The 16,556-nt window shown below is 48.6% G+C and overlaps 1 protein-coding gene across 3 annotated transcripts in view; it reads left to right on the forward strand.

Annotated features, from left to right (window-relative positions):
- Positions 1–16,040, forward strand: part of BAZ1B (bromodomain adjacent to zinc finger domain 1B) — a 44,771-nt gene extending 28,731 nt beyond the window's left edge. Inside the window, exons 12-19 of one of the 3 annotated variants that reach the window (XM_053961625.1) lie at positions 302–479; positions 925–1,110; positions 5,165–5,312; positions 6,848–6,995; positions 9,168–9,286; positions 11,506–11,654; positions 13,322–13,425; positions 13,941–16,040. In XM_053961625.1, the coding sequence (XP_053817600.1) occupies positions 302–479; positions 925–1,110; positions 5,165–5,312; positions 6,848–6,995; positions 9,168–9,286; positions 11,506–11,654; positions 13,322–13,425; positions 13,941–14,307 (1,399 nt within the window). In that variant the 3' untranslated portion in view covers positions 14,308–16,040. Of the gene's footprint in view, positions 1–301; positions 480–924; positions 1,111–5,164; positions 5,313–6,847; positions 6,996–9,167; positions 9,287–9,390; positions 9,946–11,505; positions 11,655–13,321; positions 13,426–13,940 lie in introns of those variants that run through there. The other 2 variants (XR_008434374.1, XM_053961626.1) reach the window with 2 other exon arrangements.
- Positions 16,041–16,556: the final 516 nt, after the last annotated feature.

Here is a 16,556-nt window from a genome sequence, read left to right on the forward strand (position 1 = left end):
CTATGCTGAAGATGGAAGGACATTCAGGTTGAGTAATTGCTGGTTTTCTTGGGCAGATTCTTGATATTCAACACTGAAGAGTGAGGAAGTTCTGCCAGTCTTTAAATTCCTCCTTGAAACCAGGAACAAAGGCAGTGCTGGTTGCTCTGAGCCAGAACTGCCACGTGCTTTCATGTGTCTTTCAAAGAACGTCCTGCACTGGTGGAGCTCATAGCTCTCAATGGAGACCATTGTGCCAGAGCCTGCCCAGCTCCCAGGGCAGTGCTCTGCCTGTACTCAAAGGTTGGGTTTGATTTTCCAGGTATCAGGACATCACACATTCGATCCATTTGGCTCGGAAACAGAACTTGGGCCTCAAATCTTGTGATGGCAACCAGGAACTGCTGAACTACCTCCGGAGCGATCTGATTGAGGTTGCAACGCGGCTGCAGAAGGGAGGCCTGGGATATGTTGATGTGACACCAGAATATGAAGCAAAAGTGAGTGAACAGGCAAAGTACTGAACAAGACAAGTATGAGATGATACTTTCTGTGGAAGGTCTTCAGTCTTTTGTTCTCCTCAGACAAGAGGAGCAGGAAATCAATTTTCTCATTTGTCCTTTAAACAATTATTTCAAGATTACACAGCTGATGGCTTGAGGTGTAGGCAGGTCATAATGTTGGAGTTGAGTGTCCTGTTCAATTGTCCTGTGTACATATTCTTACGGCAGACTTCTTTATGGAGCAAAACTCCATAGCCGATTTTTATCTTCTACATCAAAGCCAGCATGTCTTGTTGAGACAGCAGCAATATGCTGATTCCATAACCAGGTGTGGCAGGTAACCACACTGCATTAGGTACCATGGGTGTCCATTTGCAGATGCACTTAAAGCAGCAGAGAGAGTAATATCCAGCTGTTACGGGGTCATATGCTCTTCCAACAGGTGTACTCGCTGGAGAGCCTAAAGGATTTTGGAGAGTGTGTGATTGCGCTCCAGGCTGGCGTTGTTAAGAAGTTTCTGCAAGGTTTCATGGCCCCTAAGCAGAAGAGAAGGAAACACCAAGGAGAGGATTACATTGCCAGGGCTGAGGAGATAGATGAAGACAAGAAAATGGCAGAAGAAGCCAAGGTATTGTTCACCTCAGGGCTCCGTTTTGGTCTTGCAGTAGAACTCTTTGAGCAGTAGCAGTACATTTCCTGGGGTACTAAATCTTGAGCAGCTTCCTCCCATTTCAGATTTGTAGTTGAGTGTGTTGGTGTTTATGGGGCCAGGTGTTGCCTGTTTATTTTGAGGAGTAAATGTATGGGGGAAATAAAAATAATAGGGAGTTACCTAATTTTCTCTCTGTGAATAGGAAATGGGTCAAGTTCCTTCCATACAGTTCTGCTTAAATAAGAGTATATTATGGAGCATTTTCACAGAACTTAATAGGTGTTGTATCTGCCAGAGAGGTCTGATGGTGCTTTGGTCCACAAAGAGAAGGAGAGACATGTTGGGGTTCTGGTGACTTCAAGGGAGTGAGATTCAGGTAAATACCACATTAGGCAAAGGGAGATACAAGTTGTTGGATGTGTGGAAGCACTTGGATATATGTCTGGGCAAACAAGCCTCCTGGGCAAGCCTCCAGGAGAAAAGTGGTATTGTAGGTCTAAATACATATCCTTCCTAATAAAAGGGATAGAGAGGAGCTGCAGAGGGTTGGGAAGGGTACTGCAGGCACTTGTGGTGCACCAGCGTTTCACCATAACAGGGGTTAGTTCAGGGGTAGTTTCTGTACACTAAGTTGAGTAGGACATTAATGCCCTGTGACAAGACTTTCCCCACTGCCCTCAGCTCTGCCCTGACTGATCACTGACTTCAGCAGAGGCAACAATATCAGAATTGGATCAGCATAAGTACTTGAAAGTCCCAACTTAAAAAAAACAAATATTTCTTCATCTGTGGTTACCTGAAGGGAGCAGGCAAGAAAGGTGGAGAGAGACTAATTTACAAGAGTATGTAGTTGACTGGACATGGGGAAATTACTTCATACTGATAGAGAGTGGGATTAGAGTGGATATTGGGAAGAAACTCTTTCCTGTAAGAGTGGTGAGGCCCTTGTACAGGTTGCCCAGAGAAGCTGTGGCTGCCCCATCCCTGGAAGTGTTCCAGGCCGGGTTGGATGGGGCTTGAAGCAACCTAATCTAATGGTAGGTAGAGGGGGAGGGCAGGGGAGGTTGAAACGAGATGAGCTTTCAAGTCCCTTCCAACACAAACCTTTCTGGGAGTCTGTGACTGAGATTGGAGGTAGTTTTTTTGGTGTGGATCTGTGGGGATTTTTTAAAAACTCCTGTCACTATATGCTGAATGCTTGTTTGAACACCAGGTCTTTACTAAGCTGTGCTATTGCTATGTTAGTGGGATAATGTGGATAGGTGCTAGAAATTTTCACATTCCTCAGTTGTCCTGAAGTATTTAAACTTTGCTAATTTTCAATCTTCAATCCTAAATGCAAGGGTAATGGGAGGATGCTGTATCCTGAAAGCTCACTGTAAAATTGGTGAGGTTTGAGGCAGAAAGGATTTGGATCAGCACATTTCCTGTTTCTACAGCAGCACCATATTGTGCCTTACTCCAATCTGCCTTAGAGCTATAACCCTGAAGGCTGTACCTGTAGGGCATACTCAAGATAGCATCAGATTTACTACAACACAGTCCCAATATGTGATTGTGCAGGTCTCCTCCCTGCAAGCACTGGCTTTAGTGTCATGCCAGTCTGTCTGGAGCATTTATTTATGCAGTGCAGTGCTTACTATCTCGTTCAGACTTTTCTAGACCTTTGTGGTGGTACAAGCAATGTTTTTGGGGTTATTTGTTGGTTTGTTTGGTTTGGCAATTTTTTTTAACCTCAGTTTATCTGGAACAAGCTTTCTTTTTGGCAAAGCAGAAAACCTTTACAGATGACCTTGAAAGAGCAGCCTACTTCTTAGATACAGTTATCTGAGGAAAATCCCTGACTACCAGGCAGACTGTTGTGGAGAAAAATCTACTGCATAGGCTAGGAGTTATGAAGCCTTTTGAGCCAGAACTGCACTGAGAGCACATAAGAGGTAAAATACAGCATAGCCACACTGGAAAAATACACTCAATGTACTTCCAGACTTTAGAGGAAGAATTGCAGCCCTGTGGTATGGGTATGTCTCATTTTCCCTGTGAGAAACAAATTAGGGCTTAACAGGCAAAGCACCCGTTTGCTGACATAATTGTCTGTATTAAGGGTTCCTGCTGGCTCAGCTGCATTGCTGGAGCTCACACTGCTGAGTGGCAAAGGATTGCAGTGAGACCTGGCTTGTGGCTGCTCCTGAAAATCAGGCTAGTGCCTCTGTTGATGTAAACATTCCCATTTCCAGTGGCAGTAGCAGGGAACATGTGACCTCTTTGCAGCATGACATTGCATCACTACAGCGTGAGAAAAGTGAAGAATGTGGGTGGATTATCACCCGTGACCCATGTTCAGTAGTTCATGCAAGGGGAGAGTCAGTCTGCACCTGCAGACAATCCCTCAAAAAGCGGCTTCACAACCAAGCAATTCCAGTTTCAGCTGTTCCAAGGGCTTTCAGCTCAGGGTGCCAGGTGAGAGCCTTTATATCTAGAGGCTTATCTACCTTTACCAAAGAAGGTGTTTTCTGTCACACTGAGGTTGACATGTGACTGAGGACTTCTTTTATTCTGGGGGTTGCTTTTTGGTTTTTTTTCCCCTGCTTGGTTGCTTCTATCTGGTATGGAGGGGATTTAAGTAACTTCCTCCAGTCTCCCATTTTGCCTTGTTGGCAGCTGGAACTCCCTTGGTACTGGTGCTGTTCAAATGCCACAGTCTCCTGATGCTTGGGAAGCAAGGCTAGAAATCTGTTAAATTCCACAGACCTGGGGAGAAATATCTCAGCAAAACTTGCCAACAGCTTTTGCAGATTTATCTTGGCCCAGCATGTTAACAGGAAAACCCATGGAACAGTTTCTTGGAAAATCAATTACACCGTATGTGAAGCACTTCAACAATGTTCTGCAAAGAAAGAGTGCAGAGCTGTGTAACCTCCACAGTGGGCTGGGCAGCTTTACATTTGTCTCCGGTGGTTCTCCAGGATCCACACCAGCAACAGCAGTAGGGATGTTGGCATTTCAGAACAGTTTGTGTGTTTTTCCAAGCATCTGATATATGCTGTGCTTCCTCAAATTCAATCAGAGGAGAATGTGCAACTCTGCAAAACTCTCAGGTTTTGTTTGGCTCCCAAATTGCTGTCAGCTGCAGAGTTTAGATTTTCCTATCTGACACTTCACTGTTTGTTTTTTCATTCTCCTGGAGTAGAAGAACATTAACTTAAGGCCTATTACATCCCTGTCATGTCTGGGCCATCGCCTCACTGTTGTAGAGCACAAGATTACCATTGGAGAGGGACAGGGCTCTGGATAACTTCTGTCCTGCTGCATTTCGGATTTATCAAAATGGTGTTTCCAAACCTCCTGAGCTGGGTGTATGGTTTCCCATCGGCCTTGCTCTGTGCAGACCCTGGCAGCTGCCCTGGTGCAAGCTCAGCTTTGATGCTGTCATCCTCATTCCCAGTTTCTGGGATTTCAGATGAACTGAGGCCATAGTGTCTCTGGGAAGAAGCTGGTTTCATATTTGGCAGTCCAAATGCCTGTGCAGTGTGATTGTAGCTGGTGGCACAGGGTTCCCTCTGCCACCTGAGCAGCTCAGGGACCGCACTGGTGTTGCTGAGGTCCAGGTGCCTGTGTGGTACCCACTGGAGGGCAGCACAGGCCACTTCAATCCTCTTTCCACTGTGATTGCCAGCTGTTCCACAACTTTCCTCCCACATTTTACAATGTTAGATTTCTGCCTTTTATTTTCTTAGCCTGGTGATTATTTGGGTTAGACCTTCAGAGCAAGAATTTAATGGAGTTCACGTAAGTTGATTCAGCCTGCCCGTGAAATGCAAAACGGTTGACTGTTATGAACAAACTGTTTGATCCAGGGAGACTGGATATGGATAAACCACAACCAGAACTGCTGAGGTAACACAGAAGGAAAGAAATATCAGAGTTGAGCTTTGGTTATGAAGGGTCCCAGCTAAGGGATATAAAAACAAGTTTAGAATGAAGGCAGCTGTGTCTGTGCATTGTTTTAAGATGTTAGGTCTGTCTGCAGGTTGCTTCAGCCGTGGAGAAATGGAAGACAGCAATCCGTGAGGCCCAGACCTTCTCCCGTATGCATGTACTGCTGGGGATGCTGGATGCCTGTATCAAGTGGGATATGTCAGCAGAGAATGCCAGATGCAAAGTGTGTCGCAAGAAAGGTACGCATTCCTGCCCACAGAATTCCTGCTTGTGTAACAGTTGGATGCTGTCACCTCTCTGCTGTGCTTAGGCAATGACCTCTCTGCTGTGCTTAGGCAATGTGTCCTTGTAGTCTGTCACTGACTATGGCTGTATTTTAAGTTCTGAATGTCAGGATTTACAGTCAGCAGCATTGACCTCTCAGAAACATTTGACCCTGACTCCGGTAAACCATTCTTATGTAGCCAGTATTGCAGAGCTGCTATCCCCTGGATATTTAAGGTACTTGAATGAAAGTCATCTACAAATCCTTCTGGGAACATTTGCGCAACTGTCCATTCCCTAGTTTCATTTTTGGAATGGTCTTTGGGTCTCTGAGCCTTGTCAGTTAATCCTGTCTTTTAGAAAAGGAGCAAGCAAAGAGAGGTTGGGAAAGTTATTATGGGGAAAGTGAGGTGGGATATTGCTGCTCTGAGGCCAGAGTGGGAGCAAAACTATTCAGTGAGCTGGAGAGGTCACCAAACAGGTGATGAGGGGATACTTTCTTTGTGTGCACTGTAGAATGAAGGACTTTAGAGTCTTCCAGGTGGAGGGCGAAGTAGAAGGGGTGTCAGCAGAGACCGGGTACTGGTATTTGTTCTGCCATAACCTTTCCTGTTGAATGGGAGCCTGGAGGAAAGAGCCTGTTGGTACATTCTGCGTCACCACTTTTATATTTGCTGAAACTGTAGTGGGAAATGAGGGCAGGCAGAGCTCGGGGGACTGCTGGGCAACTTTTGTTTACCACAAAACTTGTCATCCATCCCTTTAGAGAAGTAAGGGCTGAACTGGTGCAAAATCTGCCTTCACTGCAGAACCTCAGGGGTATTCCAAACCAGTGCCAAAACTATCCTACCTACTGTTGAGAGGAGCTTCTAGGCAAAAGTAAGGGGGGGGGGGGCACTCACCTGAGACTAACACAGTAGTTTCACAGAAGTTAAGAACCGAGATGTTAGAGAAAGACAAGCTGGCAAGCCCTCTGCACTTTCTTTTTCCACTTCAGTAAAGGAAAGCTGGCTCAGGATTGTTTCCCTGTTTCCCTTCATCAGTGGAAGGCACAGAGAGAGACTAGTCCTGCTGCATACTGATTTTCAGTGTAGCCTTGTCAACCTGAGTAGAAAGAAGATACCCTGTAGGTTAACCAGACTGAACATAGAACAAGAATAGCTCCGTTTTTAGCTTACAGCTCTGGAGCCCTGTTTGCAGCAAACTTTTCCCCATGTTTGTCTGAGTGGAACCTCTTTGGCAGATTTCTATCTTTGCCTTCAGTGAAATCTTTGCAGGGCAATGGACTTTGCATTGGTTTTGTTTGTTTTTAAATGCTGCTGTTCATAAATATAGTGGTGGGACAGAAAAAAGGATCCCCAAAGAAGGTCATAAGAGAAAGGGTCCCTGCCCTCAGAGAAGACTCTGCACCTTTCTCTTGCTTAATCCTGCCCTCTAGCACTGCAGCAGCTTCTGCCTCTCGGGTTGAGTGAGGCTATGGCCTTGTTACAAGTGAGCTGCACTTTCCTAGGTGAGGATGACAAGCTGATCCTGTGTGATGAGTGTAACAAGGCCTTCCACCTGTTCTGCCTGCGGCCAGCACTCTATGAGATCCCAGACGGGGAATGGCAGTGCCCAGCGTGCCAGCCTTCGACGGCCCGGCGCAGCTCACGAAGCAGGTGAGTGACCTTCCTGCCCGTAGCCTTGCCACAGCACAGTCCCAGGCCTTTTTTCACAAGACCCGGACCAGCCTGGGGCAAAGCCCCTTTAGAAGGTTTGAAATCACCCAGGTAAAGCAGCACTGGAACAGAAGAAAAGCAGTTTCAGGATGTAAGTTTAGTGCACTTGTGTGTTGTACTGATGCATTACAAGTTCATGAGTTTTAATAAATAAGTTTGGTTTGGAAATGAAAACAGGCAAAACACCCACCGAAATTAGTTGCACCAAGGGTTGTTTTCCTTTGAGCATCTGGTAGGGTTGTTTCTTCATGTAGTAGGTGGCTGCAATTCTGTGAGTCCCTGGGCTGGGTTACTGCAGTATTCTTTCTTGTAAGCTAGAGCAGACATTACTCCAGTCTGCAGCTCAATTCCTACTCTGCTATGACAAGTCAAAATGCCATTCTAATGGTTTTCTGTACCTGATAACCTTAGCAAAACAGGACCACCTTATAATGTGACAAAGGGAATGTGATTTGAGGAGGTGTGGCAAATATGAATAGTTGCTTCCTGACAGCATGGGGTTAGATTGGTTTTTTAAGTTGCAAGCTGAAACTTAAGCATTTTACAGTGAGTGTCATTTGCTGGTGGTGACTGTGCTGCATATCCCCCGTATGTCAGTGAGGTGAGGCTGTCGAGTGGCACCTGATACAGAAGCAGCCACCAGATCCTCCCTGACAGAGGAGCAACACAATAGAGGTGTGCCAGCCGGTACTGTGCAGCTGGTGTATGGCTTTAAAAGTATTACTTACTCCCTGGACACCGTTTAAGAGTTCATCAGGCTTGTACAGAAATGACAGGGCTTAAAGACAGCTGCTGTAGCCTGAGTTCATAGTTACTTTGATGTGGCAGAGTCACCTGCAAGCTGCTCAGCTCCTGGCCCAGAGCCATCAGGTGGAGAACACCTGTCCTGTTTTCTGCTTTCTGCTCTTGACTTCCTGGCTGAGAGAGGAAAAGAATGTCAGCCTGACAGATCTTTTACCCCCTGTGCTTTGGAAGTTTTATTCCTTTAATTGCTTAAGCTGAAGATCCTCTTTCTCCAGGGGATTTAGACTCCCACAGCAGCTTTGCCTGTGTCCCCTTTTGCCTGTGCATGCTGGTTTTTAATGGTCTAAATGAGACCCCACCAGCAGTGCTTCATCTAGCTCCAGGATCCCAGCATAGGAAGGACATCGATCTATTGGAGCAAGTCCAGAGGAGGCCACCTAGTTGATATGAGGGATAGAGCACCTCTGCAATGAGGGAAGGCTGAGAGAGTTTGGATTGTTCAGCCTGGAAAAGAGAAGGTTTTGGGGTGACCTAATTGCAGCCTTTTATTACCTGAAGGAAGCCTGAAAAAAGATGGAGAGAGACTATTTACAAGGGAGAATGGCTTCCTTGACATTCTTCCTGGCCAGAAAGCAGGGTTAAATTGGATATTGATTGGGAAGATACTCTTCCCTGTGAGGGTGATGAAGCCCTGGCACAGATTGCCCAAAGAAGCTGTGACTGCCCCATCTCTGGAAGTGGTGGAGCTTGGAGTAACCTGCTCTAGTGAGAGGTGTCCTGGCCCATGGCAGGGGAACTGAAGCAAGATGAGCTTTAAGGGCCCTTCTGACCCAGACCATTCTATGATTCTGTGAATGATTGAACAGACGCAGATGAGAAGCTAGAATGTGCTGGGCAGGGAGTTTGTGTGGCTTCTGACTTCAGCACATGAGGAGCTTGACATTCTGTTCACCAATCTGTTTCCCATAGTGTAAGGAAACCAATCTATTTCCTTAAGTATAGGGAAAATATTCCAGGAGGAAAAAGAGCCCCTGTTGAAACTCTTCAGGCTGGGCCTGCAGACCTGGGCAAATAGCAAATCATCCTCTCAGGGAGGAGTAATTACACAGCAATCACAGTCTTATAATCCCCTGCCCCATGGTCATGGTGCCTAGAATACCGAAAAATACCTAGATTCAGCTCTTGGGAATTTTCAGCTCAGATGTTTAGCTGAGGAATTGCCCTTTGAGCTGTAGCTATAACTTGATATTCTGGAGTACAGCAAGCAGGTTTTGGCTGAGCCTGGTGTTGTTGTACAGCCCAAACAGTACTGGGGCCACTGATGCTCGGGCTCTTGTATCACAAACACATACACCTGCCTTGTTCTAGGAACTACGCAGAGGATTCTGCTGAAGATGAAGGTGAAGAAGGTGAGGAAGCTTCTGATGAACCAGATGCTGAGGAGGAAGAGGAGGAGGAAGAAGACTATGAAGTTGCTGGACTAAAATGTAAGGCTTTGACCATGTAGGGAAATAACAGAAAAAAGTAAACCTCCTGCCTTCAGTATCTGAAATACTGATTCTCTTTGGGACTTGTGCTTTTCCTCATGCAGACCAAGTATAGGCCTGGAAGATGTCACAGGGAAAGGCTGTGGCTGTGCTGTGGTTACCTGAGGAGCTGGAGTAAACCCATGGCCATTTGTGATGGGATCAACACTAGCAAAGATTGAAACTGCTCACGGCCCAGTCACTCCTTGGGGACACTGATGACACTGTTCTGAAGGCTGAGAGGGATCAGTAGAGACCAGCAGTGGGCTGGGGGGCTCAGCAGAGCCTGCAGAGTGGTGGGATTGTCAGTCTCTACATGTATGGGATTTGTTGTACACTGGAAGCTGTTTAATTGCTTATGGGAGCTCTCACCACAGCCCCCTCTCCTTTCTTTTCTTTTTCCCACCAGTTCATAACCCCTTGAGTGCAGGACTTCTAGTGATTAGGCAGGGAGGCATTTTGAAATAGGAGGACTAGCACTTCCTCTGTTTATTCCAGTGAGAAGGCACAGTGCTCCAGGTGTAGTGTGGCCTGGACCCAGCAGCACCCTTAGATTGCATACAGAGACCACTTGGGATGCTCCCGGGGCAGCTGGGAGGAATAAAAGACTGTTTTCTAGACTCCTCAACGTCTGCTTCTTCACCTAAACATATTCAATATGTGTATCCACTTTGGTTTTAGGGGAGTTTGATTCCAGTCCCAGTTAGGCAACTTGCTGCACTGAAAAGCTCAGTCTGGGAATGGCACACTGCTAGCATTTGCTTTCTGTCAAACTGTCCTTGACTGACATAACATTAAATACAGGTTGTCTTAAACAGGGCGGATGGAATCCAGAGACTGGGACTCGGAGGATTATCCCATATTCTTTTCAGGGTTTCCATCCAGGCTTGAGCCTTGATTCCCTTACTTTATTCTGGTTTCAGGGAGGCTCACTGATACCATGGCTGTGCATACTGCTTGTTGTTCTGCGGTGTATCCATGTCCACACTTGGAGTGTGTTTAGCCTCTGTTGCATGGCCAAGACAGGAGCTGAGCCAAGCTTTCCAAACAATAGCAAAAGAGGGTTACAGTCACTAAAAATAAAGTGCTAAATGCAACCCCTGGCTTTAGAGAGCATTAACATGGAAAGGTCACCATGGAAAACTTTTGTTTTAATAGAGAAATCACATTGATCCTCATGGTGTTTATCCTGAGGGATCTAACCTAGAATGTTGGATTTTCAGACATTTAGCACGTGCTGCACGCTTGACACACAAGCGGAGTGACAGCAGGTGGACGTCCTGCGGCCTCGCTGCACGCCCAGCATGATGATTTATGGGACAGGGCTGGATCAGAGGCTGCAGCTGAGGTATCCAGTGTTCTGGATACAGCTCAAGGACTTGGGATCAGGTGGAAGGGCTTTGACTTGGGAAGGCAAACACATTCTCCTCGTACAGAGGGTCATGGGAGAAATTTAAGACAAGGGAGTGCGTCAGCATGCTTGCATTGCCACCAGTGTGGAGCTCTGAGAGGCAGACTCACACAGGCAAGTGCATTTCTGTAGGATGTAGTGTGGCAGCCCCGAGTCTTGGGGAATAAAATCCCATTGTTTCCCACTTGCAGCACATGGAGCAGCTCCCAGCTGTGGTAATTTGACACTCCCCCTGCACATAGTTCCCTTCTCAGAGGGGCTTATCCCACTGTGTGGGCCACTTGGAAAAGCACCCATCCCCAAAACTGAGGAGCAAAGGGGCAGCAGGAAACTGAGGAAACTCCAGGTTTTTGCTCCCAGTGCTTTCAGAGGGTTTATTGCTGTTTGAAACAACTGTCTGTCCTTGCATTGCTTTCCTGATTTTCCCTCAAGCCTTGATGTGTGGGGGTCTCTTAGTGCTGCAGGCAGAGGGGTTTGCTGTGACCTACAGTGGATGATCCAGGAGCTCCCAGGTTTCCCTTGGAGCTTGAGGATCTGCTCTGTGTGAGTACCCTTTTAGCAGCAGGCTGTTGCTAGCCATGGCCTCTTCAGGCAGGTGGTGATGACCCACAGAGATCCCCTCTGTAGAAGGTGTGAGTGTAGCTGAGATGAGGCTAGGTGGTCCTTGCCTCACCAGTCTGAGTGAGGCTCAGCCTAGTGTGGGAGGCAAAGGATGGTGTCTGCTCCCAGATGCACCCAGGCCTCTAAGCCCATGGCTTATCTGTTTCAGTGAGGCCCAGGAAGGCAGCCCGGGGCAAGCAGGGCTCCATGTACTCCTTGAGGCAGGGAAGGCACCAGAGGAAGAAGCAGACGCTGCACCCTGTGCGGGGACCCCGGCAGCGCACGGCACCTGTCAATGGTGCAGACATCGATGAGCTGGTAAGAGCCAAATTTCTCCCTGGAGACCACTCACATTGTGAGTTATAAATCAAACAGGTGGCATGCTTCCTCCCGTCCCTTGATAGAGAAATACCCAGAATCCTAGTGGAAGCCCGGGTTGGGCTGGGTTAACAAAAGATACATATCCTTAAGGGCCTGCTGCAGACAGAGCACAGATATGCCAGGCATCCCTCCCCAGCCGCTTTCACACATTGTCCCCTTGAGCAGCAGGCAGCCTGCAGCTTGTTAAAGGGTTTTAAATAGTATCCATATGTCTCTGCAGAGAGGTGGGGGAACTGAGGGGGTCCTGGATGGCCAGGGAATGCCAGCAATGCTGGACCCTTGCTCCCCAGCCTTGGCCATTTTATGACAGTTGTTGTCTGTATGGTCACTCTCCAACTTCCAGAACATAATTTGGCTGGTTTAGGTTTCACTTGATATTTAAAGAATAAAGCCATAGGCTCCTGCACAGAGCAGTCTGTGCGTGCTGGGTGGGGGGAGCCATAGCGACTGTCTCTGGGGAGCAAAACGCCATAGGGCATACGTGAGAATACTCCAGCCCTACAGCCACGTCACAACGCCCTGCAGATCTGCCATCTGTCCCATGACCAGCACTACTGGTGCTGGTGTGTCCGGTCACTCTCCTTGCTCATGGACTGTGGGCTCACTGCTGCTTATGCTGGGTCTGGGGGACTGTGCTTGTGGTCTGTGTTATACACTGAAGGGCAAGCAAGCCCAGCATAGACAGCCACAGCCAGCACAGAGGGATATTCCACTGGGGAAAAATCTTACTGGAACAGCACACTGGCTCAGAGAAGAGGACTTTGCCATGATTTATCACTTGTCCTGGGAAGAGACTGGAGCTGGGTCAGAATAGTGAGTACCCTCTGCTGTGGAGCCTTCCTGTCATTCAGTGTTTCCTCAGCAGTGATGTCCCATGAGCTGTGCTCTAGGAGCTATGGGGATGTCCCCGTGCTGGGTGTGACTTGTTCGGGGTCTCTGGGCACATGAGTGACCTTGTGCTGAGCCTGCATGGGGACTGCAGTGCTCGGGGCACCAGCTGCTCCCTGGGATTTGAAATGGCACAGTCAGCTCTGCCAGGGCAGAACAGCAGCACAAATGCTTCTCCGTCTGCCTCGGGTGCTGCCCACTGCAAGCTCAAGAGAAGGCAGGGAGAGGGAATTCACATTCTCCATTTGCTGGCATTTATTTTTTGCCTGCTTGTTGTGTCCATATTGTCTTTGAACTTATTTTGAAAAAGCCACCTGCTACCAGAGGAGAGCTGGGCAGTTTATGAGCTGTTCCCATCAAGCTCCTGAATGGGGCTGCTGTCCTGAACCCAAGCGGCTGCTGCATGTCATAATCACAGAATGGCCTGGCTTGGAAGGGGTCCTAAATGCATCTCATTCCAACCCCTCTGCCATGCGCAGGGGTTGGCGCCACTAGACCAGGTTTTGCCAAGCCTTGTCCAAGCTGTCAGTGAACACTTTCCAGGGATGGGGCAGCCACAGCTACTCTGGGGAGCCAGTGCCAGCCTCTCGCCATGTTCAGAAGGAAGAAATGTCCTGGCTGTGCTAAGAACGAGTTCCTTTGGCCTCAGGGCTGTTAGCTGAACTCCAAAGCCTGTAGCAGTTCCCTCCTTTTACCAACACCCTTTGTGTGGGCAGGTCCTTCAGACAAAGAGGACAGCGCGTCGCCAGAACCTTGAGCTGCAGAAGTGTGAGGAAATCCTCAGCAAGCTGATCAAGTACCGCTTCAGCTGGCCTTTCAGGTGAGGGCAAGTGGCGTCTTCCTCCTCTGTGGGCAGGACTTGCCACAGGCTGTGTGGGGATGTGGGCTGGCTGTGGTGCAGTCCTGCCAGATCCACCTGGGAGACTTAGGGCTCCAAAAGCAAGTCATATCTGGGAAGAAGCTGCTCCAGAAGAAACCACCGCGTTCTCAGTCTTCTGGTGGACTGAAGACATGGTGCCCTTCTGAGGTGGCAGGCAAGGGGCTCATGTGGGAGGTAGGTGTTCTCTACTGCCCCCAGGATTTATGGAGCACCGAGGGAAGGTATGGACCTTTCCCATGCCTGAACCAGCTCCCTGGGCTCCTGTGCTTCCCATTCTTGTGCCATAGGGCTGATATATCTGTAACATTGTAGAGGTGATGCTTGGGCATGTTGCACCACTGTGGGGCTGCAGGTCAGGAGTGCCACAGGGGTGAAGGGGAGGCGGGACCCCACTTCTCTGCAGTGGTGTCAGGGTCGGCATTCTCTTCCTATCCCTGTGGCCCTTCCTTTGGCAGGGAGCCAGTGACCACGGAGGAAGCTGAAGACTACTTTGAGGTCATCAGCAACCCCATGGACTTCCAGACTATGCAGAGCAAGTGCTCTTGTGGTAATTACCGCTCTGTGCAGGAGTTCCTCTCTGACATGAAGCAGGTGTTCTCCAATGCTGAGTGCTACAACCAGAACGGGAGTCACGTACTGTCCTGCCTGGAGAAGACAGAGCAGTGTTTGATTGACATGGTGCACAAACACCTGCCGGGCCACACGTATGCACGCAGGAAACGCAAGAAGCTCTCTGCCAGGTGCCAGGGACTGGAGGAGCAGGAAGGGGACAGTGAGTCAGAGCCCCTTGAACATTCCCGGGGGCGGAAAAGGAAGAAATGAGGGATGGGGAGGCTAGGGGGAGAGCCAGAACTGGAGCAGACCTTCTGGTGCTGCCAGGCAGTTGGATGGGTTGTCTGGAGGAAATTGAGAAGCAGCGGGGGCACTTCTCTAGTAATCCAGCCTTCCCTTGGGCCCATCCTATTTTTAATTTTTCTGCAATTTCCTCAAGTATTTGGTCATCCATTGAGAGATGATGACTTAATGCTTCCTCCAAAATCTACAAAGCTCTTCATAAGTCTGTCCTGACAGGAAGGGAAGGGGGGAGGGCAAGGGGAGGGCCTGGCCAAGCTTGGCTGGGCAGAGAAACACCAGCCTGCTCCAGCTCGGGCACTGTCGGTTTCCTGGAATGAATCGCTTCCTTGCCTCTGCAAGCAGCCAGAGCGTGGTGGGACCGTCTGATGCCAATCATGTGTGCACACCAGCCTCAGGCTGGTGCGGGGCGGGATCGTGTTGCTCCACAGAAGGACTGGGTGCCATCAGGCCAATGGGCTGCTCAGGCTTGCCTGTATATATTTATATGGTGTTAATTCTGAGCCCTGGTTCCAGGCTGTGTGGGGCACGCAAGCACTTAGGTGTACCGCAGTCTGGCTTTCACCAGCATCCCAACACCACTGCTCTGAGGTGCTTCTGCTTTCCCCTCTCCTTGGGGAGCAATCCCTGGAGGTCTCAGTGCAAGGAGGGCTCTGAGCTCAGCTCCCCACCTGTACATGTCAAGGGGAGGCTCCCTGCTCACCTGGACCTGCATGCAGTCATGCAGCCCTTTGGAGTGCCAGCAGCAAACTGGAGAGTGTGGGTGTCTGCGCAGCCCAAGGAGAGCTCCAAGGCTAGGGGAGCAGCAGAAATGTACTCTGTAACTTTTTAAATTAATTTTTAGTTGAAAGTGGCTTGTTTCTAGCTTTGATCTTGTACAAAGAACACCTGTAAGATACCCTTGTCTTGCTTTGGCACATGTACAGTTTATATAAAATCGTGTTTGCTTTATATTTTCCCCCTCTTTAAAACTCATTTTCCTACCAGTAAATAGCAGGAGTTACATCAGGGGACTTTGTGGGGGGAGAGGGAGATCCTAGTCCCTCTCAGCCACACTCTCACGACATTTCGTAGTAACACCCTTGTTCCTGTGCCATGGCCCAGGACCAGCTCCTGCTGCCCCAGATGCTGACTTTTCCCTAAGAAGAGGGTTTGTTTTCTCATTCTCTCTTCCTCTCCATCATGACAGGTTTGGATCATACAGTCAGGGCTTGAACTTCTTATCCCAGAATTGTTTGATGTGGAATAAATGGGCCATCAGGCTGTTCAGTCCTGGTTTTGTAACAGAAAAGCAGAAGCAGCTCTTGTAGCTCTTGGATTTGAGGAGAAAAGAATCATCAATTACAAATTGCAGCCTAGTTTTGTGAATGTTTTAGGTTTGGGGTTTTTTTAACAGGTACTTGTTTTCAGTTCTGGACTGTCAATGACTGCAGATGAGGCAAGTTTCCAGCCCCTTCCCTCTCCTCAGCCTCACTCCCTGCCCCACAAAATAGCACTGACATTTGTATCTCGCACATCCCTTCAGAGGCTGTTTTGTCTTGTTTCCTAGAGAACACTTCCTGCAGGTCCTACACAGTGGAACCTTTGGAACTGCATGTTTTCTAAAAATCAGTGTCATTTGGGGGGAAGGGGTTTCTGTAAAGGGCTGTACTTGTAATAAATTGGAAACTTAAGAATAAACATTATGTACTTGTGTTTGTAAACGTGGCTTGTGTGAGTTCTTTTTTGGTCCTGGTGTGGGATTGTCTGATATGGCTCTCCTCTGCCTTCCTAGAGCCACCACCAAACATCTCTGGAGCACAAATGGAGCTGTGGCGTAAAGGAATGGTGAGTCAGGGTCAGATCAGCTTCCAGGATGGTGCCAGTGTGTTGTCGCCCTCCCCAGGGACAAGGAACAGAGCTACGTTCTGCCTTCCCCCTTTGTCCCTTGTCCCCTGCAGGGTGCCAGTGTGACACTTGTCCTCCTGTTCCATTCAGGGTACCCCTGGAGGGACTACCTCCAGGTGATGGTGAGCTGGATGTCTCTGCTCTTTTGCCCTAGCACGGCCTGACTACCCCCAAAGCCTCTTCCCTCACGTTGGGGTGTGTTTTGCAACCCGAGCCATGCTTGAAGTAAGGATTATTGCTGCTGTGTCCCAGGCCACTGTCTTGATCTCCAGCAACCCAGCAGGGACACTTGGAGCTCCAAGGGCAGCACGCTGGAGCAGTGACATGCCAAT

Source organism: Vidua chalybeata, chromosome 20 (genome assembly GCF_026979565.1).
Source record: "Vidua chalybeata isolate OUT-0048 chromosome 20, bVidCha1 merged haplotype, whole genome shotgun sequence".
In the NCBI taxonomy this organism is placed as follows: domain Eukaryota; kingdom Metazoa; phylum Chordata; class Aves; order Passeriformes; family Viduidae; genus Vidua; species Vidua chalybeata.